Source organism: Camellia sinensis, chromosome 14, assembly GCF_055761805.1.
Source record: "Camellia sinensis isolate YWXY chromosome 14, ASM5576180v1, whole genome shotgun sequence".
NCBI classification, from domain to species: Eukaryota; Viridiplantae; Streptophyta; class Magnoliopsida; order Ericales; family Theaceae; genus Camellia; species Camellia sinensis.
The window spans coordinates 143,216,554-143,241,806 of NC_138974.1; the positions used below are offsets into that span (position 1 = coordinate 143,216,554).

A 25,253-nucleotide genomic window follows, 5' to 3' on the forward strand; every position below is an offset into this window, starting at 1 on the left:
TCGAACCCTGCCCCATAAGGGTCGGTGACGTAACTAGCCAGTAATCCATGGATTACCAAAGGCCTTACTGTACAAATCAAAATAACCGGAGTTAGCGAAAGCTATATACAAATAAAATAACCAAGAGTCCAATGAGTTGTGCATCTATATGAAATAACACATGTATTAAAACATTAATTCCCCACTTATAACATAATAACATATAATCCAATACAGAACATCTTTTTACACATAGTTGCGTGTAACAAAATAACGTACTGTACAAGAAAACCTAACATTGGCCTTCCGGCCTAGCCTCAACTCCAAGGAACCAAAACTGAGCTCCACAAACATCAGATGGTGGCTTGACTCGAGGGTTCTTGCTGGGATGGTCCTCTTGTCGCTCATTTATACGTATATAGAAATAAAGGGTGAGCTAAAGCTTAGTGAATAACATTTAAGTAAGGGGTTAGTGAACGAATACTGATCCATATCATATATAGAAAGTCATATCATTTATAATAATCATATCCATCGTATATCAAGTATAATAATGGCTCATCCAAAGAAACATTTCATAACATTCACATGACTGAACGAGATCTCGTGCGCATTCTGAACGCCCACGTTGGACGTATGTCATGGACCCGCACTAAGGTGCTGCCCCCCATGACTTGGGACAATATGTCATGGACCCACACTAAGCTGCCCCCCCATGATTTGGGACATTCTTTCGATGCCATAACACATTTACAAAACGGGAATTCGTTCACATGATTTAAAATACATTTCATAACACATAGCTTATCATGTAGCATTTCCATATCATATAGCATTTCATATTTCAGAAATAAATCATACAAACATATCATCTTATAGCATTTCAAAATATACACTTCATCAGAACATTTATATACATTTCATAAGAACATATCTTCACTAAATGTTACTCCCAGTGCTTAGTTGAAGGAGCCACCACAGCGGAGCGACCTACAAAACACAAATATGCAAAACACATACATAACGTAGCATTGATCATGCAATTTATCATTTGGTTCTTAAACATATTTAGTTATTCTCCTTCATGCCATAATTTCCTTTATTTAAATCCATGACTTTATGTTCCATGTCCCAAAACCCATGCAATACAATTATGTAAACATGTTTAATGCCATGTAAACCAAGATCTTCAACCATTTCTTACAAATTTCCCCCTTTTCACAGTCACATATACATCATACCAAGTCTCATGTCTCAAACCCTTATACAAACAAGTGATTAAACATGAATTTGTGCGTTTTGAGAAGAGAAAAGTTAAGGTATGAGTGGTATCTCATACCCTTTTATATTAAATCATAAACATAAGTTAAGGCCTAAATAAATGCCCATTACAGTAAATAAAGATTAAAATAGGAAATATCCTAACATATTCTAACGCTCCCCCTCAAGCTGGTGCGAAGATATCTTTCATGCCCAGTTTGTTGAGAATGTCACGGAATGGTTTACTCCCTAATCCTTTGAAAAGAACATCAGCCAGTTGATCTCCAGACCGCACAAATGGCGTACATATAGTGCCACTAGTAAGTTTTTCCATGATAAAATGTCGATCAATCTCCACATGCTTGGTCCTATCATACTGAATCGGATTGTGGGCTATATTGACGGCGGAGTTATTGTCACAGTATAGCCTCATAGAATCTGTCTGATGAATTCCCAAATCTCTCAAGAACAACCTAATCCATAAAAGCTCACACACACCTTGAGCCATAGCTATAAATTTGGCATTTGCACTAGACCCCGCAACAACATTTTGTTTCTTGCTTCTCCAAGTAACTAGATTTCCTCTGACAAAGGTACAATACCCAGAGGTGGATCTTCTATTAATTACTGATCTAGCCCAATCAGCATCTGTATATGCCTCCACTCTAAGATGACCATGCTTTGAGAAATAGAGACCCTTTCCCAGAGAAGATTTCAAGTACCTCAGAACCCGCATAACCACCTCCAAGTGAGTTACACGTGGAGCATGCATAAACTGACTAACCATACTCATTGCAATAGCAATATCAAGAAGCAAATGGGATAGGTAAATAAGCTTAGCCACTAGTCTCTGGTATCTCCCCCTGTCTACAGGCTTGCCTTCTTGATCCTCACTAAGCTTTAGCCCGGGCTTTAGTGGTGTATCACAGGCTTCACTTCCAAGTATTCCCATTTCTTTTAGCAAATGAAGCACATACTTTTGTTAACAGATGAAGATGCCATCTTTGGACCAAGCAACCTCAATGCCTAGAAAGTACTTCAAGTTGCCTAAGTCTTTAATCTCAAACTCATTAGCCAAATACTCCTTTAATCGAGGAACCTCCTCAACATCATCCCTTGTGAGTACAATATCATCCACATAGACAATAAGAGCTGTCGTTTTACCATGTGAGGAGTGTTTCACAAACAAAGTATGATCAGCTTGACTCTGTTTGAAACCATATCTCAGCATGGCCTGTGTAAACCTCTCAAACCAAGCCCTAGGAGATTGATTAAGGCCATGAAGTGACTTGTGTAATCGACATACCTTTCCTTTGGTTTTAACATCCTCAAAGCCTGAGGGAATGTCCATATACACTTCTTCTTCCAGATCTCCATGGAGGAAAGCATTTTTCATATCAAATTGATGGAGAGGCTAGTTGAGATTAGAAGCAAGAGAGAGAAGGACTCTGACAGAGTTCATCTTAGCAACAGGTGCAAATGTCTCCTGATAGTCTACTCCATAAGTCTGAGTAAAGCCCTTGGCCACCAATCTGGGCTTGTAACGTTCAATTAAACCATCAGCTTTGTGCTTCATGGTGTACACCCACTTACATCCAACAGGTTATTTGCCCTTATGTAACTCAGCCAATTCTCAAGTGCCATTTTTAGCAAGAGCTCTCATCTCCTCCATCATGACATGCTTCCACTCAGGAGTAGAAAGAGCATCCTAAAAATTAGAAGGAAGACTTGCAAAAGAAACTTTATAGGAAGAAGACAGATTAGTGCAGGAGACAAAATGAGAAATAGGATGTTTAGTACAAGACCTAACCCCCTTCCTTTTAGCAACGGGAACATCTAGATCAAAAAATTTAGAAAGGATTGAGTTACTTGGAGGTTTATCAGAAGGAGAAGATAACAGTGGAGAATCCGAATTGGTCTCTTGTACCCAAGTAACTTTCTGTCAATCCTTGTCCCTGACATACACTTTGTCGTCTTTTACGGCAGATTGAGAGTCAACATGCTCAATAGGTGGGTCACCAGTAATAATAGTCTCAACAGTCTCAATGGCTGATGGTAGTGATACATGAGTCTCAATAGCGGATGGTAGTGATACAGGAGTCACATCACACCAAGGCTCCCCCTGAAGAGATGACTAGGACACCGGGGAGGATAGGAAGTAGGAATGAGATTCAAAAAAAGACACATCCATAGAGACAAACCATTTTCGAAAGGTTGGATGATAATACTTGTAGCCCTTTTGGGTGGCAGAGTAACCCAAGAAAACACACCGAAGAGACCGAGGATCCAACTTACTACGGGTAGGAGAATGGTTATAAACAAAGCACACACACCCAAAGGTTTTGGGAGGAATGGAAAAAATAGAAGATTGTAATCCAAACAAAACTTGAAGAGGAGTTTGTTTGTGAAGAAACTAGGTAGGAAGACGATTGATGAAGGAGGCAGCGGTGAGAACCGCTTCCCTCCATATGATCAAAGAACCCGCATTTCCAAGGACAAACAACGAGCAATATCAAGAAGATGTCGATTTTTACGCTCAGTAACCCCATTCTATTGAGGGGTATTGGTACAAGAAGTTTGGTGAATAATACTATGAGTATCAAAATAGCTGGCAGGGCCACAGTCAATGTATTTCCCTCCATTATCAGAACGCATAATTTTGACAACTGTCCCAAACTGAGTGCAAATCATTTTATGGAAATTTTGAAACACAGAAAAAACCTCACATTTGTCCTTCATAAGATACACCCAGGTGGTCCTAGAACAATCATCAATAAAGGTGACAAACCATCTTTGACCCTTTAAAGACACAAAACGAGAGGGATCCCATATATTAGAATGAATCAAAGAAAAAAGAACTAAACTTTTATTAATAGAAGGAGCAAAAGAAGCTCTGTGTTGTTTGCCAAGTTGACACGACTCATAGTGAAACTCAGAAACATTATTTTTCAGAAGAACAGAGGAAAAAAGATGCTTAAGTAACAAAAAAGAAGGATGCCCAGGACAACAGTGCCACAGCCAGATGTCTGGTTTGGTAGATGGAAACTGAATGGATGAATTAGCCAACTTGTTTGCTTGATCCAAGATATAAAGACCATTCTCGCATCTACCACTGCCAATCATCTTCCTCGTGATAAGGTCCTGAAATAGACAATGATTAGGAAAAAAAGTTTACACTATAATTTAAGTCCCAAGTAATACGACTCAAAGATAAAAGATTAACACTAAAAGTGGGAACACAAAGGACAGAAGATAAATGAAGAGAAGCAGTGACATGAAATAAACCTTTCTCAAACATAAAAGAAATGGTACCATCAGCAATTCGAACTTTATCCTGGCCTGAAGAAGGGGTATACGTGGAGAACAAATTAGAAGACCCAGGCCTGTGGTCGGAAGCACCAGAATCGATAATCCGAGGCAATGTTTGATGAGCGAGGAAAGCACTTGTAGAAGAAGCTAAATTACCTGAATGACAATGTTACCTGAAGATGAACGAGATGCCCGACGGTCTAGCAAGTGGCGAAGAGCAACCTCCAACTCAGAAGTAGAAAATCCAGAGATATCAGTAGATGGATCAACTAGAGCTGTGGACTGTGGCTCAACTGTATCAGAATGATGGGTTTGGGCATTGGGTCCTCGATCTCGAGACTGACCGGAGTGACCCCCTTGAGAACCAGAATGATCTCTATGACCTCCAGATGGCTGTCCATGCAACTTCCAACAAGTCTCAAGGGTATGGCAAGGGTGACGACAAAAATCATAGAAGAGGGTATCCTTCTCAGAAGGAGGATGGGAACCACGATCTCCATAGCGAGAGGGGGCAGAAACCGGGGCAGATTGATTAGAAGAGGTAGCTAGAAGCATAGCAGAATGACGACTCTCCTCATTCTGCACATAAGCAAACGCTTCTTGAAGAGAAGGAAGCACATCCATACCAAGCACACGACTTCGAACAGGATCAAACTCCACATTCAAACCTTTCAAAAACTTGAAGACCCGCACTTGTTCAACAAATTTCTGGTAACCAGTAGAAACAGTGGGATAGACAGGCATGTAGTCCGGAAGATGATCAAGTCTCTTCCACCCATTGCTAAGGAAAGTATAATACTGGAGAATAGTCATCTCACCTTGAACGGATCCATCAATGGAGTGTCGCAACTCAAAAGTCTGTGAGAAATTACCTTTGCGGGAATACGTAGCGGTCACAGCCTCCCAAATATCATGTGTTGTGTCCATAGACAAGTATCCCTCACCAATCTCTTGAACCATGGAGTGTATCAACCAGCCCGTGATAAGAGAATTGGTAATCTTCCACTGATCATAACCTACGTCGGTGATACTGGGAGCCTGAATGCGACCATCAACATGTCCTATCTTCCCTTTGCTCTTTAAAAATAGAGTCAAACTCTGCGACTATGCTAGATAGTTCTGACCATTAAGGAGAGAGGTGGTGATTTGCTAGCCAGGGTGGAGGGAATCGATCATAGTAGTAGTCAAAACTGGACTCATGCCCTGAATAGCAGGCACCGAAGTAGTAGACTCACTAGTCAATTCTGCCATGAAGACTTTGCTACAGAACCCTCACAAACAAACCCTGGGTGAATTACAAACCAGGAAGATGGGAGAATATAACAGTGAATTTAAAACAAATGAATTTAAGAGAACATGGTTTTTTTTTTTTTTTACGAAGTCAGAGAGAGATATTAAGAAGAAAAAGTGACAGAGAGAGAGAGAGAGAGAGACAGAGAGAGAGATTAAGAAGACAGAGTTACATGCGGGATGTAGTACGAAGACAGAGAGAGAGAGGAAGACGAAAGACGCCAGTGCATAGCCTAGGTTTCCAAGCCAGCTGATAGACTAGGGCTGGAGAAGGAATGCTCCGAAGAGCCCTAGGGTGCTGTTGAAGCCCTACAGACTACGCCTGTGGCAGTGACTGGGGCTGCAGCATCGACTGGGACTATCGAAGCCTGTGGCTTCGACTGGGGCTGTTGAAGCCCTAGAAAGGTGAGCATGGTGCTGGTGAAGCCCTAAGGGGGACTGTGGTTGGAGTGGTGGTGCGGTGGTGGTGCTGTGGTGGTACGGTGATGGTGCTGTAAGTTTGTGGCTAGGGTTTTTTTTTTTTTTTCTCTCTCTTTATTTTTAGAGTGGCTCTGATACCATGTGTGTTTTGAGGAGTGAAAAGTTAAGGTATGAGTGGTATCTCATACCCTTTTATATTAAATCATAAACATAAGTTAAGGCCTAAATAAAGGCCCATTATAACAAATAAAGATTAAACTAGGAAATATCCTAACATATTCTAACATAATAGTGCCATATACACCAAGATCTCGCGTCATTTCATACCATTTTCCCTCTTTCATACTCATAAATGTTCATATCCGGTCTCATAACACACAACCCTCAATTTAACCATGACATATTTCTTTATTCAACTTAGATTCATAGAGTTAGGCATGTAGATAGTTTAAATCTGAGACCGTGGAAGTGAAATCTTACCTTAGCTCGTTGATCCAATGAAGATTCCCTCGATTTTCCTCTTCTCGTTCTCTTTTCTCTTCTCTCTCTCTTTCTTTCTTGAATTCTCTAGAATTCTCTCTCTCTCTCTCTCTCTCTCTCTCTCTCTCTCTCTCTCTCTCTCTCTCTCTCTCTCTTTCTTTTCAGATTTTTCCAGCGTATCCTATACTGATCCAGTCGATAGGCCGCGGCCATAGACCACCTCTTCGCGGGCGCCACCCACCACTTTAAGCTTCGTCGTAGGCGCAACCCATATGTGTTGGTCGCGGGCGCGACCATGCATCCTTGCACACGTGAAGAAGCACTCTCCATTCAAAGACCTTAAAGCTCATTTTGGTCGTGGCCTAGCTATGGCCTGATTGCAGCCCAGTTGAGGCCTAGTTAGGCACATCCCGGACGCGATCTTATAGGTCATGGATATGACCTTTCTATTCCCAGATCTGTTCTGCCTTTTTCTCTGTTCTCAGTCACTACCAACATCACACTTGGCATGGCATTTCACATTACAACAGGTTAACATATAAGAAAAATAAGGTGCATAACCGAGTAATTAAGTAAAGTGAGTCACATGGCTTAACTCAGAAGAGGAGTCGTTACACTAGTATTAAGTTGTGTCATGGATAATAGATGGTTCACCTTTGAAGTAGCCGTAATAAGAGGAGTTCAAAGTAATATGTACAATAGATCAATTTGGTTAACCATTAAATCAAACTATTTCTTAGCATTAGATAATCCCAATCTTAATGGTCATTAGGATTAAAAATCCAAACTCAAGGTATGAATGACCTTGATGCTAGAAGCAAAAATATTGCTTTTAACTATAGGCTTATGTATAGAGTGGTTGATGGGTTGTTCTGCACACCAAAAATAATTATTAAAACCAAGTAGAAACTTCTACTTCATAGAATAGCTGTTAAGACCAAGTATCGTTCCAACAGGGACTAAAATACTAAGTTGTATGAATTGAAAATCTATTATTAAATTAATTCGAATAAAAATAATTATTATTTGAAATTAAATTAAACTAAATAAAAGTAATGTAAACAGTGGTATCAATCAAATAAAAGATACCTAGGGTTTCAAATCCATCCTAACCTTGTAATTAATGAATTGTACCAGTTTAGAGATTTATTATTTAATTCAACTATGATCCATTGGTGACTACAAGTCCCAATAGTATTGTCTAGGGGATATTTGCAGTTTACCGATTAGCATAAACTATCCAATACTAGCACGAATTGTCTCAAGGTACAACTTGTCTCTCCTAGCATAGACTATCTTAACCGAGCAAAAGCAAATCAATGAAAACTGTTGTATAAGCATGAAATTAGAATCACAGAAACTAAAAATATGTGTTAGGAAAGAAGATTCAAACTAAATTAATAAAATAGAAAAGCCTTAATCTTATACAACTTTTGAATTGTTAATAAAAACTCTATGCTAAATACAAAACGTTGTTACTTGACCAGGGCTTCATCTAAACCCTATGAGGAGCTCCTTAGCTGCATATATCTTCGTAGCCTTTGCTTTCTCTCTAGAATCATGAACCCCCCTAATAATGACTAGCGTTATGTATTTATAGATGTATGAAAATTCTCAATAATTACAAAGAGGCTAGGAATCCCAAAATAAAATGAAAATTCCCGTAGAATTATTTTCAACTTTTTAAGTTCAACTTGGTGGCCCGTTTTGACCTAGTAAACGCCACAATTGGAAGATTTCTATTTCACATAAAGTTGTAGCTCTTTAAGTCTTCATTCTAAGGACACTTGAATCATCTCAATCGGATACTTGAGCAAAAGGTTATGACCAAAAGATCAAAAGCTATGTAAATTGCCTTCTAATTCGGGATTGACTCAAATTCTATATCTTCCTTCCAAATTGGTTTGATGTTGATTTCCTTCTTCAATTAAGCTTCATATTTTTAGTTTTTCGCACTAACACTCAAATGACTTGAATAACATGAGAACACCCATCAGTACGCCAAGTAACAATGGACTAAAGACCTAACAAGTGTATTTTAAGGGGTCTAAATGCGTGCATTTCGGCACCTATCACACCCCCCAACTTACACTTTGCTAGTTCTTGAGCAAAGTAAAAATAAGAAAACTAAAATAAATCTAATCTATATCCTTTTTTGCGAGATACACGATTGCATTTAGCATATGCAATAAGCCTTTTAAACTATAGGGTTGCCCAAGTAGACGAGTGAAATCTCGTAAGGGTTTGCAGTGAATCTATCCACAAAATTCAAGTATGGTGGTTACTATACAAAAAATAGAATATCCATCTCCAATTTCGAATTCAAACAGATGCCATATCTAGCAGTCAATACCGAATATGAAATAGTTAAGATCCACAATTATCATTCGTAGACCACTTTAACCAATCAAACACCCCATTTTGAAATAATGTTACTCAAGTTCAATATACTTGTATCCAATAGAAAATCATCACACACTTCCTTGGTGTAAAGTGAATATTCTCATACAAATATGACCTCTAACTTAATTCTTAATATACATATTATTAATATCCCAAAATTTATCAGACATCGCATAGAACAATACAACTAATGGCTTGACTTTGATACACTTTCTTTTCTTTTCTTCTTCTTCTTTTTTTTTTTTTTTTTGGTTTGACTGTACAATGTCTAGGTCCCTTAAACTTTCTAATTAACTCATGTAGCAAGTGTTAGGCCAATGACTCCCAAACCAAATGGCTTTAGGGCATTAGATGTAGAGACACCCCAATAGGCTTCATAACTCGAGTTAAAGAGGCTACAAACTCAAACAAGTCACTTTTTTATCCTATACATACTCTCACTGTTTGACGCGAACACTCAATACTTATTGAGGCAAGAGGCCTAGTTATTAAGTGAAAAGCATGATAGAACAATAATTAAGCTTCTTTTTTTTTTTTTTACTATCAAGTCAAGGTCATGCACTCTGTGGATCATCCAATTCATCACCGAATATCAACAACATGCATACTAGTCTCAAGTATTAAGGTCACACAACTGTGTTCATATGCTCATGTGATTTTCAAGGTAATCAAGTAATATACTCTCTGTTGAGCACAAGACAAAAGAACTAATGTAACATCACTCATCTCTTGCGAATGTTCAAAAGTTTAACGTGGTGAATGACTTAAAATTGTAGTTCTCAATTATCTAATATTCAACTTCAACTACCTAGATTAGGCAATCAGTCAACTTCAAAAAGTAGAAATAAGACATCTATTTTAAGGTGAATAATTAAAATAAATAAATAAATTTTCAAGCACAAAATCATTCCCTCGCAACTTAAATGTCACATTGTTCTCAATGGAACACACTAAACTAGACAATAAAGGTAATACAGTTCTCAAAAGGGAAGGAAAGATATCACCTTGATGCTGAAGTAGACACATAGTGAAAAAGGAGAGTAAGACACCCCCAACTTGAAGCATGACGTACCTACAAAAGAATTAGTAACCAACATCCAAGAAAGCCAACATAAAACTAAAACTAAAATAAAAAAAAACACCTGAAACTAAGAAAAAAAAAATACAAGTGTTACAACAACTCTCATTTGCACTTTTTCCTCTTCTTATGATTAATGAAATATGGGTCATTCCAACAGAAATTACTCGACCCACCCAGAAGTTTGTACTTGGTGCCGTCAAGTAAACCGTTTGACTTGAAAAATAGGCACAATCAACATATGAGAAAAACATGTGTGTGAAAAGTAAATTGTGAAAACAAATTCTATGAGTGAAATCAAGAAGATCAAAACTAAAAATAAAGTCTTACTCAAATTCAATTGTCTTCTCACTTAACTTTTTCACTAATCTATCCTTTTGGGTTTCCTCTACATGTGAGCCAATGTCCATGGAGATAATGTTTGTCATGTCTAGAAGTTCAACTTTAAGTTCAAGTGACTCAAGTTTTAACTCCTTGTTCAGTTCAGGTGGTACGGCCTTATTGTGTGATATTTGCAACCCTTTCTCAAAAGTCTTCTCATGTGACGGGACATAAGAAGAACAGATAAAAGACTCTTGAGAATAGTTGTTGAAATCAAGCTTATCACTCCATCTAAAGTCTGAATAATTCTCATAACCTTGATTGTCGACATTTGGAAATTTGGGAGAAAAACACCAATAGTAGTAAAATTGCCAGTGCAGAAATAGAGAAAGATATTAAAATGATAAATCAGTTTGGTGAAGCTACAAAGAAAGTCTATCTAAAACACAACTTCAAAGGCCATGCAACTGAGCAGTCTGGTCTCAACATACAAGGAACTAAATTCTTCAATACCAGATTGGATGATAATTAAAATAGGACTCTCCGTAAATCTGAATTCTAAAGTGAATAGAAGGTACTATGAATATAGTGTCAGAACATCTATTATGCCCCCAAAAAATGTTCGAGATATAACCAACATGGTGGGGGAAATTGTTACTCATTGTTCTGCTAGAATGTCAATAATTGAATCAAAAAAGGATATCTCTTTATGATGGTGAGATTCCAAAAGCTACAGATCATATTACCTTTTGTTTTATATAAGTAAATTGTTTTAATAGGCACCAAAGAGGGTAACTCTTAACTCTTAAGCAACAAGTTTTTGGGACAAAATGGCAGCACTAAAATTTTCTACAATTCTTAAACATTGTTCTGCTAGAATGTCAATAATTGAATAAAAAAAAGGACAACTCTTCAGAATGAGGAGATTGCAAAAGCTATATAGTATATTACCTTCTAAGTAAATTATAACAATAGGAAGCAAAGGTAAAACTCTTAAGCAAGATTTGTTACTAAGACAAAATGCTACCACTGAAATTTTCTACAACTCCGGTCTGCTCCATTACCACAAGGAGCAATGCCAACATTCATAAATAAATAAAAGAAATTATCACCAATGGCTAACCATTCTGGTCTAAAATCTCTGACAAGAACTAAGGCAAAATCACAATGATACACACATAATGCAATGGAATTCATATAGGCAAGTAAGAAATATTAAGAACCATTTAATTACAATCACAAGGCTAGATAGGAACGCAAAAGCATGAAACTTAACAAGTAGCATAGGAACTAATAAAAAATGATGCAACATCACTAAAGAAATAGTTCCTTCTGTTTATAAACAATTGTGAACAAAATCTATGAGAAATGTCACAAGCCTTCAAGCATATGGTTGCCACACATGCAGGGAGTATCATAATAGCTTGATCAGGTATATGCAGACAACAACTCTGTGATAAGAAGAGCAGACCAATGTGCAATTTTCATAGATTTGTGCTCCTTTTGTAATGAGTTTTTTTTTCTTTTTTTGACAAATTTGGTAACAAATAAATGACCAAGTAACAGAATGAATAGCATAATACCATACCCCAAACAACAGAATAAACAATGTTAAAAGCCATCATCACTTGAAAATGAGATAAGTGTTAGGCACATCCATCTTCATGAAAATTCAAAAATAATTACTAACATCATAAGGGATATATGGTTGAAATATTTCACTGTCCCATTGCAATACATCAGTAAAATGTACATAATAGTATTATTGGTAATCCCATGAGTTAACCTAGAAGGGATCTTACAAGAATTTTAAGAAAACTGTTAAATTGACCTTACCCTCCATCTAGGCTTGGCACTTGCAATGCAAGTCAGAAGCCAAACCAATTACATGCAGAAAAATCATCCACAATAGTAACCAAAAAAAGTTTAAATAGTATCAAATTGAACTAGGTCTGACTGATTACAAATTTCAGAGAAAAAATAAAAATAAAAAGGAAAAAATGAACTCCCCAAGACCTCAATATTGTATTACTATATTTGTTGTCATTTTGTTCTTGTTCATTTCACCCAAGACCTCAATCTTTTATCATTATTCTATAATCAAGTTCCTACTTAAATGAAAAATGTAAATACATAGATAGCCTTAGCAATTATGTTGGAAAGGTTTGTATTGAAAATGAGACAATTAATATAAAGAGAAGCAATACATAGCAGTAGGGTCTAATTGAAAATTGTTAGCATTCAAATTAAAGTTATGAATGATTTTTGGCAAATGACTGATTTGGATTGGTATTTTAATGGCCATGTAGGCATAGATAATCTAGGCTATGAAGGGGTGCATGGTGGATACGGTTTTGGTGACAGAAATGAGGCAGGAGAGAGTATCTTAGATTTTGTGTTGGCTTCTGACCTGGTGGTGGTTAATGCTATGTATAAGAAGAGGGATGAGCATTTGATAACCTTTAAGAGTGGGTCAGTTAAGAGCCAAATAGATTACTTCTTAGTGAGAAAAGTGGACTGCCTAAAATGCAATGATTGCAAGGTGATTCCTGGAGAGAGCTTGACCTCTCAACATGGGATTTTGGTACTAGATTTATGTTTTAGAGGGAATACCAAGCTATGAAGGATGGTGGTCATTGTAGGACGAGATGGTGGGACCTAAAAGAGGATAAATTAGAAATATTGAAGAATAGAATGGATAAGGAAGGTACTTGGGACTTAAAAGATGATGCTAACACTATATGGAACTTGATGGCCAATTGTATGGGGAGAATATCAAGGGAAGTTCTTGGAAATTCAAAAGGAATGGGACCCAGCTCTAGGGAAACTTGGTGGTCGAGGGAAGAGGTTCAAGCGGTAGTTAAGGCAAAAAAAGAGTGCTTTAAAAAGTGGCAAAATGATAGAACTGAGGAAGACCTTAAGAGCTATAGATTGGCTAATAAGGAGGTCAAGAAAGTAGTGAGAGAGGCTAAGTTGAAAGCTTATGATGACCTATACACTAGACTAGATAGTAAAGAGGAAGAGAAAAGGGTATACGAACTTGCTAAGATAAGGGAGAGGAAAAAAAGATATTTTAATCAAGCTAAGTGCATCAAGAGTGAGGATTCTAAGGTATTGGTGAGGGATGAAGAGATTAAGGAAAGATGGAAGAACTATTTTGAGAAACTATTAAATGAGGAACAAGGAGGTACGGCAATAGAGGAAGAAATAGCCAGTAATACAATAAACTAAGACTATAGGTTCTATCGTAGGATTAGGAACTTTGAAGTGGAGATTGCATTTAAGAAGATGAAATCAAATAAGGCTTTAGGACCAGAGCTTGGAAGTGTTTGGGTAAAAAGGGGGTTGCTTGGTTGACTAGGTTGTTTAGCAAAATTTTGTTGACTAGGAACATGCTAGATGAGTGGAGGAAAAGTATTTCAGTGCCAATCTATAAGAATAAAGGAGATGTTCAGAATTGCAACAACTATAGAGGAATCAAGCCAATGTGTCATATAATGAAAGTGTGGGAGAGGGTGATAGAACGTCGATTGCGAGATATAACAAAGGTGTTAGAGAATCAATTTGAGTTTATGGCTGGCAGGTCAACAATGGAAGTGATCTATCTTTTGAGGAGAGTAATAGGAAAGTATAGAGAAAAGAAAAGAGATATTCATATGGTGTTTATCAACCTTGAGAAAGCATATGATAGTGCCCTAGGATATAATATGGTGGGTGTTAGCGAAGAAATGGGAGACAAAAGGTTACATTGATGTGATTAGGGACATCTATGAAGGGGTGGTGACCACTATTAGATCGCCTGCTAGAGAGACAAATGAATTTCCTATTACTGTAGAGTTACACCAAGGATCTACCTTTAGTCCTTATCTTTTTGCTTTAGTTATGGATGGGTTGACGAGAAATGTCCAGGATGACGTGCCATGGTGTATGCTTTTTGCAGACGATATAATACTAGTGGATGAAAGTAGAGAAGGAGTTAATACAAAGTTAGAGATTTAAAGAAAAATTCTTAAATCTAAAGGATTCCGACTAAGCCAAACTAAGACAGAGTACATGGAGTGTAAATTTAGTAAAAGTAACAATGAAAGCAGAGGAGAAGTGACGATTGAGAACCAAAAACTGCCTAAGAGTGAACATTTTTGTTATTTAGGGTCGATTATCAAAACAGCAGGGAATATTGATGCGGATGTGGCCCATAGGATTAAGGCAGAATGGTGTAAGTGGAGAAGTGTGTTTGGGATACTATGCGATAAACAAATACCTACTAGGCTTAAAGGTAAGTTCTATAGAACGGCTATTAGACCAGCGATGTTTTATGGGACGGATTGTTGGGCAACCAAGAAACAACATGTAGATAAGATGAATGTGGCTGAGATGAGAATGCTAAGGTGGATATGTGGCAAGACTGGACAAGACAGAATTAGGAATGAGTGTATTCGGGAATGGGTACGAGTAGCACCGATAGAAGATAAGTTGAGAGAGAATCGATTGAGATGGTTTGGTCATATTCAACAGAGACCAATAGAGGTAGTAGTAAAGAGATGTTGCAACGGTAGATAGAAGTGTTAGGGGATGGGGTAGGCTTAGATTAACGTTGGTTAGCGTCGTAAATAGAGATATGGATCTACTTAATTTGACTATTGAAATGGCCTTTGATAGGTCCACGTGGAGAAGAAGGATTCATGTAGCTGACCTCATTTGATGGGACTTAAGGCTTGGTTTGGTTTGGACTGATTTGGATTGGTTTGTATATTTCTTTTGAAAAACTGAATTAAAATATTATAAAATGGCAATAATTCAAAGCCCTGCTCTCACATTACTCTTTTTAGGACTTAGAAAGTACTTCCTAAGGCTTCTACATTCCTCAAAAGTGGTTCTATTTTAAAATTTTGGATATCAGATCATAACTTTTATGCTTCAATTCATGTTTTGCTTATTTTCTTCCCAAATATGCAGTGTATGCTTTCTAGTTCTACTATTATTATTTGGTTAAAGTTGCATTGCCAACAAGGAAGATAAGAAGAAACTCCAAAACACCCACCACAAGGAATCAAAGGAGTCCACCAGAAGGTAACTTTCAAAGTGCGAAATCAAGATGATCTATTCTTTTAACAAATTGAGAGGAATTAAAAATGTACTTCTGGGAATTGATTGAAACCCTTTCACAAACACTGTTCAGCCCTCTAAACAAACACCTTGCATACAAAAACCTTCCCCATTACAAAGACAAGAAAAATCAACATGCTTGGCTGAGACACAACAAAAACCAAAAAATAAAAAACAAAATCTAAAAAATCCATCAAAAAATAAAAAAACAGGGGCAACAGGTTCTTATTTACCAATCAATTTATAACCATAAACAAAACCTAGCATTTATTTATATACAACTTTAAACCATTGTGTATGTGTAACAGAATTTCATAATACCAAATTGTAGCATTCATTAGGGTTCAATCAAACAGGGAAAAAAATCACTAACAACATTATAATATGCCTCCATTTTCAAAACTCAATGCACATACGGATCAAAATATGTGCACACACACATAAACACACATATACATATATATATATATATAGATAGATAGATAGATAGATAGATAGATAGAGAGAGAGAGAGAGAGAGAGAGAGAGAGAGAGAGAGAGAGAGAGAGAAAGAGAGAGGGCAATGAAAGGGTTGAACCCATCAGCTTCAATTTGAAATCTAGGGAAAAAATGAAACAATCTTAGGGTTTCAGAATTCAAAATCAAAGAAATAAAGACTTTCAATGTACTTGACAATGATTTCAATATCACCAGGTCTTACAAATATTATAAGACATTCACACACAAAATTACATATATATATATTATGTGGGGAAAAATTACCACACTGGTTGTGAACGACGGTGGAAGGTGGTGAAAGGCTGAAAGCTCCGGTTCACTCTCTCTCTCCCTGTAACCAAAACACACTTATGAAGGCCAAATGACTAGGGTGAGCAACCGGAGGGCTCTCCGATTGCTAAGTCAGTCTCTGGTTCACAAGAAAGGTTAAAGCTTTTCGTAGTAGTGTTTTTTGTACCTTCTCCTTAGCTTTTCCTTTACCTTTTATACCTCCCCTTGTTACCCCGTTTGAGTTAGTTGAGAGATCCTTGCCATTATGTTAGCCATGTCTCCTAGATTGAGAGAATCATGTCTCCTCAATCTTGCTTCTCTAGGAAGTCAAGCCAACCTTGTAAGTCGTTGACCTTTGTTTGTATTGATCACCCCTTGCTCGGTAATATCATCCGAGACGGAATATATCTCGATATAATCGTTCGAGCTGTTTCTCATCTCAGTGAGCTTGGTTAGCCCCCAAGGATGATTATTGGTTGGTTAAAATTCCTCCCCTTCTCGACGAAGTTTGGTGAGGTTCTTCTCGGCTACGCACCACTGCTCGGTATTTTCACCTCCCACAACTGCCCCCATGTCCAAGTTGCTTCGACTGATCCGAGAAGCAAGTTTGCAGTTTTCTTAGTGGTGCGTTGTCTCGACTGCTAAATACGCATTCGGCCACTCGTTGTCTCGGCATCTTGGTGCCTCTGTATCCCAAGCATTTGTATCCATTAGAGTTGTGCTTGGGTATTTAAGGACCACCATTTTGGCTGCTGTCTCATTGAGTTTAGGGCTTCGTGGTAGCATTCCATTGGCTTCTAGGCTATTTTTTTTCTTGGAAAGAAGCGATGCGTCTGCCCAGGCATCAGACAGTGCCATCATTGCGACAGGTATATATATTTGAAAGTGGGTGGTCCCTCCCCTTCTTTCTTACTCTACCTTTGTCGTGTTTTCAAGCATCTCTACTTTCCCAACTTCCTTTCTGTCTACAACTCTTTTCCTCTTTCCTTCAATCCGTCACCACTGCAACTCTGGCGACCATCGTACCTTTTTCCAATAAGTTTTAAGCTCATCTTTTTGTCCTTTTCTTCTCCATTTTTCTTCTTAAATCCATATGGAGAGGTTTCGTCATCTTCTTGAGACTCTTGGTGCCACTCTCGCCTTTTGTGATCGGTACAACATTCCCAGTGATGTCATTGTTCATCTTGCCAGCGACGATGACGATGAGGAGGGCGGTGATAATTTCACTGTAATGCCCCTTGGGGCAGTAGTGGAGGGCGGAGTTAGATTTCCCCTCCCCCGCCTTCTCTGTCAATGCCTAAACACCTGGAATCTAACCCCAATGCAACTTTTATCCAATAGGGACAAGATCATAAGTGGGGTGCTGGAGTTGAATCAGAGGTTCAATCTCCATCTGGGCATAAATGAGATCTTGGAGAGTTGCTCGCTGACTGCCATCCAAGGTAGATGAACTGCCTATCCCAAGTACTTCTTCAAGCCCACCCAGAAGGGCGTGAGGATGGTTACCAAGCTCACTAACTCCAGGAAGGGGATCGATGAGGATACCATCTTCATCTTAAGAAGTGGGAGTTTGGCCCATCTAACTAGGATAGGGCATTCCATGTCACAGCCCGAACTTGCCCCTAAAAGTTCGGGCGTGATCTATTCACAACAGACATATAACCTGGTATACATATAGTATATGGGGCCTTGACGGAAGCGCAAACATACAAGAATACAAAAGCCAAAAAAAACAAATTCCATTGAGCTATTTCTGACATGCCAGGATCTCATACATTACGTGCACCATAAGAGGTTGATAGAATCCAAAAATATTCTTGGCAGTACACATATATACAAAAACATATACAGACTCAGCCCTATGGTCGGGCATGTAACAAAACTAGTGGAGTTATACAAATTCAACCTTAGAAGGGTAGCCAAGACATAAGCTAATTATCTTAGTAGACTTTACAAAATGGGTGGCCTCGTGAGTGCTCGGATACACGAAGGTTGTCAAAAGGAACCGGGCATCATAGGTTAGGATTGACCACCTGGTTGGTTGCCTACAGAAACAGACATAACAGAGAGTGAGCCGAGCTCAGTGAATAGTAATACATAATGAAGCAATGCTCAACTTAAAACATGACATATATCAATATATGCGTAAATGCAGAGATTACAAAGTTAGCCTGATTCTGTATGCATCTTATAACAGCCTTGGGCCCAATCTTGAACATAAAAGCTTGATATATCACATTCTTAATTCATATCGGCTTAAAGCCCTTAAACATGGTGGCACAATGCCCTTGAACATAGTGGCACAAGGCCCTTATACAGATGGCACTAAGGCCCTTGAAACGTGTGGCACAAGGCCCTTGTAACTTGTTGGCATTGAAGCCCTTAAAAGTGGCATAAAGCCCTTGAAACTTGTTTATACGAACTCAAGAGGTGTCTCACACGGATTCTAGAGGTGGCTCAAATCGTAGCACTTAGTTCCGTGTAGTACTTTGTTTCATATCATATAATAGCTTTATATTGAGTGGCCGTAGGCCCAGAATCTTATAGAGTAAAGGTCTTTCATCTTTCCCATTCCTTTCCTTACATACTTGAACATGCTTGAACATTAACATAATTTCATACATACTTGAACATTAACATAATACTTGAATTATAAGCATAGTTGCATACTTAAAACATTAACATAATTGCGTGAACGGAATACTAATGAAAATCATTAGCCATATGCAAAACGGATAATGATATTACTACTCACAGTGTTGTGATGATGTGCTTGTTCCTCCCGGAGTGTGCCCTGCACACATTCAACCTTGACAGTTTAGTTTCTCTTCATTTCAAATCATTTTCTGTTTCGTTTTACTTCGAAGAAATTTATACATATTAAAAGGCATCAAAGACATATTCCGATAACATTAGAGGGTTCTACACGCAAAACGGAGCGATCCATGTTTTTCAGCATGGGCCGCACGTGCGGCTGTGAGCCCCGCACGTGCGGCAAGCTCTCCCGCACGTGCGGCAAAAATGCCCCGCACGTGCTTTTTTGACAGTGCCCATGCCCCTGTTTTTCACCATTTCCCGCACGTGCGGCCATGACTCCCGCACGTGCGGCAGCACCTCCTGTACGTGCGGCCATGACCCCCGCACGTGCGGCGATTCTGCCCAAAATGTCCGAAAATTTCTTACAAAATCCCATCTTTTGGTACATCCCCACAAAGCTCATTTTGACATATTTAGTTGACAATACTTAATCAAAATTTAATATTACAAAGGCTTCAAGTATATACATTAAAGTAGGTAACATTAGTTCTTGAATTCTTATCTATGATCAAATGTTCTCCTTTTTCAACAACATCACATATATTGCATCAACATACATATATAAGGTATGTTCTTCATGATCTTTCATGAGAAGGAAAGAAACTAAGCCAAATTCTCCACATACATACATAGCAACCTAGTTCAAGCTCATCCGATGGGTAAAACATGATTCAATTACCCCTTGGGTTCAATTATCTTGGTTGTATCATCCTCAAATTCAAGAGAGGAATTATAAAAGTTAGACAAACTTACCTTGAGTTGAAATCTCCCAAAGTCTCTCTAGATTATGCAACCTCTAGCCTTTAGTGAGACTCCCTTCTCAATCCTCTCCACTCTTACTCTCACTATTCTTTTTCCATGAAATATGTTGAACTCCCCCCAAAGCTCAAAGAACACACATATATATATACAAGACTAATAAGACGAAAATCAATCGTTTAAACATCCGAAATTGAAATTTCATAAACATGCTTAATATTACTTAAAAATTATGCTAATCATATATGTGAAATCAATTCCAGATAATTAAGCCCCTAAGGCTTCCAATTTCTGATCTAAACATTCTCATTTAACAGATACTTTTCTTATTGAACAGATAGACATCTTTAATCATATGGTTTACTTACTTAATTTAAATTTCCCATAGGATTCCACAGTAAGCATTCAAAATCACCAAAATAGGACCCAAAAATATAACAAAGAACATGTACGAGGGTCGAGTTATTACACTCTCCCCCCCCCCCCTTAAATAAGTTTGGTCCTCCAAACTTGGTTTACCTCAGGGTAGAAACAATTGTGGATACTGATGTTGCATCTCCTCTTCTTTCTCCCAAGTTGCGTCGGTTCCGTAATGTTCTTGCCATTCCACTTTTATCATTGGAATTTCTCGGTTTCGTAATTGTTTCACTTGCCGATCCGAAATGCGGATTGGTTTTTCCTCATAAGTTAACTTATCATCTAGTGCAATCTGGTGATAGTCAATAACATGAGACGGATCTGCCAGATACCCCCGAAGCATAGAGACATGAAACACATTATGCACTTGACTCATATGTGGCGGAAGGGCAACCCGGTAAGCCACCGGACCGACTCTTTCCAGAATTTGAAAGGGACCAACATATCGGGGCGTTAATTTCCCCCTTTTCCCGAATCTTGGATGCCCTTTTATCGGAGTAACTTTTACAAAGACGTGACTGCCCACCTCGAATTCCAAATCTCTCCGTCGATTATCCGCATAACTTTTTTGTCGACTTTGGGCCGTTTTTAATCTTTCCCGAATAATTTTAACTTTTTCAGTTGCCAGCTGAACAATTTCAGGCCCTAACAAAGATTTGTCTCCAACTTCAGCCCAACATACGGGAGAACGACACGGTCTTCCATACAAAGCTTCATAGGGTGCCATTGCAATACTTGAGTGGTAACTATTGTTATACGCGAACTCCACCAGTGGTAAATGGGTTTCCCAACTTCCTTGAAACTCTAGCACGCACATCCGGAGCATATCTTCCAGAGTTTGTATCGTTCTCTCAGATTGACCGTCAGTTTGAGGATGGAAAGCTGTGCTGAACTTCAGTTCTGTACCCATGGCTTCTTGTAAACTTTGCCAGAATCTGGAAACGAATTTCGGATCCCTATCCGATACAATGGAGACTGGTACACCATGCAGTCTTACAATTTCATTCACATAAAGGACCACCAGTTTATCTGCATTGTACTGAGTCTTTACTGGTAGAAAGTGGGCGGACTTAGTCAATCGGTCGACAATGACCCATATAGAATTCATACCCCGAGGTGTCCGTGGTAATCCTACAACAAAATCCATGGTTAGGTGTTCCCACTTCCACTCTGGGATTGGGAGGGGCTGTAGTAATCCTGCTGGCCTCTGATGCTCCGCTTTTACTTGCTGACATTGCAAACATTTAGAAACGAATTCTGCAATCTCCTTTTTCATACTTGGCCACCAAAAATTTTGCTTCAAATCCCGGTACATTTTAGTACTTCCCGAGTGCATAGAAAATCTCGAGGCGTGTGCTTCTTCCATCAATTTTCGTTTGAGTTCCAACACATTAGGGACACATATCCGATTTTGAAATTTGAGTACCGAATCCACTAAACTGAACCCCGATTTTGGTTTTGTCTCTAACTCATCACACACCTTCTTTAGAATGTCATCCTCCATTTGTTGTGACTTGATATCTTCAAGTAAGGTCGGTTGAGCCATTACTGCTGCTAGTACTACTTCCTGTCCATGTATCTTAAACTCCATACTCATTTTATCTAGTTCATTTACCAATTCCCTTTGCTCCGTAAACAGGTTGGCCAAATCTCCCATATTCTTCCGACTAAGAGCATCTGCAACCATGTTGGCCTTACCAGGGTGATAATGGATCTGTAAATCATAGTCTTTAATTAATTCTAACCACCGACGCTGCCGCATGTTCAATTCCTTCTGGGTAAAAAGGTACTTAAGGCTTTTGTGGTCGGTGTAAACTTCACAGGTAGTACCATACAAGTAGTGCCGCCATATTTTTAAAGCAAAAACCACCGCTGCGAGCTCAAGATCATGCGTGGGATAATTCTTTTCATGGGGTTTAAGTTGTCGTGAAGCATAGGCGATAACCTTTCCACCTTGCATAAGCGCACACCCTAACCCTTTATGGGACGCATCACTATAAATTACAAACCCTTCGGTGCCAGACGGTAAAGCCAGAACTGGAGCTGTGGTTAATTTCATCTTCAATTCCTGGAAAGCTGACTCCCGCTCTTTTGACCATTCAAATGTAACTCCCTTTCGAGTCAGTTGTGTAAGTGGCACAGCAATTTTGGAAAAATCTTGAACAAATCTCCGGTAATAGCCAGCTAACCCCATAAAGCTACGCACTTCGGTCACATTGGTAGGAGTCGGCCATTTCACAATCGCCTCAATTTTGTGTGGATCAACAGAAACTCCTTTCTTTGTGATAATATGCCCCAGAAATGCCACCTCGAGTAGCCCGAATTCACATTTCTTTAGCTTTGCATACAATTTCCTTTCCCGGAGGGTTTGGAGAATTAAACGAAGATGGGTCTCATGAGCTTCCGTATTCTTCGAATAAATGAGAATGTCGTCAATAAAGACCACCACAAACTCATCCAAATAAGACTTAAAGACGCGGTTCATCAAATCCATAAAGGCTGCTGGGGCATTAGTAACTCCAAAGGGCATGACCAAAAATTCGTAATGACCGTACCGAGTCCGAAAAGCTGTCTTCTCTACATCATCAGCCTTGACTTTTAGTTGATGGTATCCAGACCGTAGATCAATCTTAGAAAAGACCTGTGCCCCTTGAAGCTGATCAAATAGGTCATCAATTCTTGGCAATGGATACTTATTCTTGATTGTAACTTTATTAAGCTCTCTGTAATCAATACAAAGCCGGAGTGTTCCATCCTTCTTCTTTACGAACAAAACTGGTGCACCCCACGGAGATACACTCGGACGGATAAATCCTTTGTCCAGTAAATCTTGTAACTGCATTTTCAATTCTTTCATCTCAACTGGCGACATTCTATACGGAATCTTAGAAATGGGTTGAGTTCCCGGTGCTACTTCAATTGTAAACTCAATCTCGCGGCCTATTAACTGCCCTGGTAATTCTTCTGGAAAAACATCCGGAAATTCACAGACAACGGGGATCGTATCGGTATTCCCATTCTCCGCTTGCCCCTCTAGAACGCTGCATAAATACCCCTGACAACCTTTTTGAATTAATTTGCAAGCCCTTGCTGCGGAAATTAAATAAGGTGGTGAAGTTACTCCATATCCCTGAAAGGTAGACCCTGATTGCCCCGGAGGGTGGAAACTGACTTGTTTAGTCAAACAATCTATAGTTGCACCATATTCACCTAACCAGTCCATTCCCAGAATAATATCAAAATAGGCCATATCAAGAGGCAATAAATTGGCATATACCCGGATATCTCCAAGTTGGAGCTCACAAGCAACAAAGATAGAAGTACAAATCATAGGGCCTCCCAAAGGTGAAGACACACTCAACATGTAAGACAGTTTTTCTTCAGTTTTATCTAATTTAGGAGCAAATAGTTTCGACACAAAAGAGTGGGTGGAACCAGAATCAAATAGTACGTGAGCGAAATGACCGTGAACAATAAATGTACCTGAAACCACTGTTGCCGCATTTTGCACATCTCCCGGAACCAATGCGAACACCCTGCCTTGTCTCGCAGTGTCTTTATTATTAGTAGATTTAACAGTTGTTTTGGTGTTGGCAATTGGTGCAGACCCTACTGAACTTGTAGTGGTTCTATTATTGCTTTGTTGATTTCTTTGAGGGCAATCCTTGATCAAGTGACCCGTCTTACCACACTGAAAACAGGCTCCAGACTTCCGATAGCACGTTCCACGATGCTTCTTCCCACATTCCGGACAAGTCGGTATTGAATCCTGGCTAAGGGTAGAAGTATTTGAACTCCCTAAAGTCTGCTTCTTGTTTGGTGGAGTAGGTGATCCCTTCGACCATTGAGTATTTTGCCTCTTTCCTTTCGATTCCGAGATTCGACTCTGAGTAGCGAGATTCCCTTCCGCTATAACAGCTCTTTCCAACACATCAACATAAGTAGGTAACTTCAACATGTTGACCTTATCCAGAATAGCGCTCCGTAATCCTCCTTCAAATTTGCGCGCCTTCTTATAGTCCGTGTCCACCATATGAGGTGCGAACTGAGCTAATTCTGCAAATTGAGCTTCATATTCGGCGACGGTTTTGTTCCCTTGCCTGAGAGTTTCGAATTCTGTTACCTTCTTATCCCGCATACTTTGAGGGAAGTACTTGTCATAAAACAATTCTAAGAATCTGTCCCATGTCAACCCTTGGTGTATAGTTCTCGTAAGCATCCACCATCTGCGTGCCTCATCCTCAAGAGTAAAGGCAGCCAATTGCACCTTCTGAGCTTCTGTGCAGGGAAAGACCTCAAATAACTTCTCTATTCCCAACACCCACGCCTCAACTTTCATTGGTTCTATTCCTCCTTTGAAGGATGGCGGTTGCATCTTTTTAAACTCCTTAGTAAGAGTGATAGTTCGGTCTTCAACATGGAAATCTTGTACTGCCGGTGGAGGTACCGGTGGTGGGGGTGGTTGTTGTGGCTGTTGTTGTTGTTGCCGTAGGGTCTCTGCCATTTCCATAATCATTCTCTCCATTCTATCCAGCCGTGCAGACGTAACATCTTCTGTCTCTTCTGTCCTTGTCCTCACCATTGCCTGCACAATAAGCATTTATACATAATAGACATATTTCAAAAGTGTTAGCATTATCAGAGTAGACTTAACGTTGCCATCGCTCTTTCATATATTTTTTAGGATGTCATGCAAGATGCCTAAAGCTTTTCTAGACACCCTAAAGCTCAATGGATTCGTGTGTGAGATAGCAACTCGTACTCTGATACCACTTGTCACAGCCCGAACTTGCCCCTAAAAGTTCGGGCGTGATCTATTCACAACAGACATATAACCTGGTATACA

The 25,253-nt window shown here is 39.0% G+C and overlaps 1 protein-coding gene across 1 annotated transcript; it reads right to left on the reverse strand.

Moving 5' to 3' along the window:
- Window positions 1-20,510: 20,510 nt before the first annotated feature.
- Window positions 20,511-24,782, reverse strand: LOC145807358 (uncharacterized). Its single transcript, XM_082905347.1, has 4 exons — window positions 23,322-24,782; window positions 21,834-22,475; window positions 21,143-21,635; window positions 20,511-20,728 (listed from the first exon to the last, which is right to left on the reverse strand). The coding sequence occupies exons 1-4, from the start codon at window positions 24,780-24,782 to the stop codon at window positions 20,511-20,513; spliced, it is 2,814 nt and encodes a 937-aa protein (XP_082761473.1).
- Window positions 24,783-25,253: the final 471 nt, after the last annotated feature.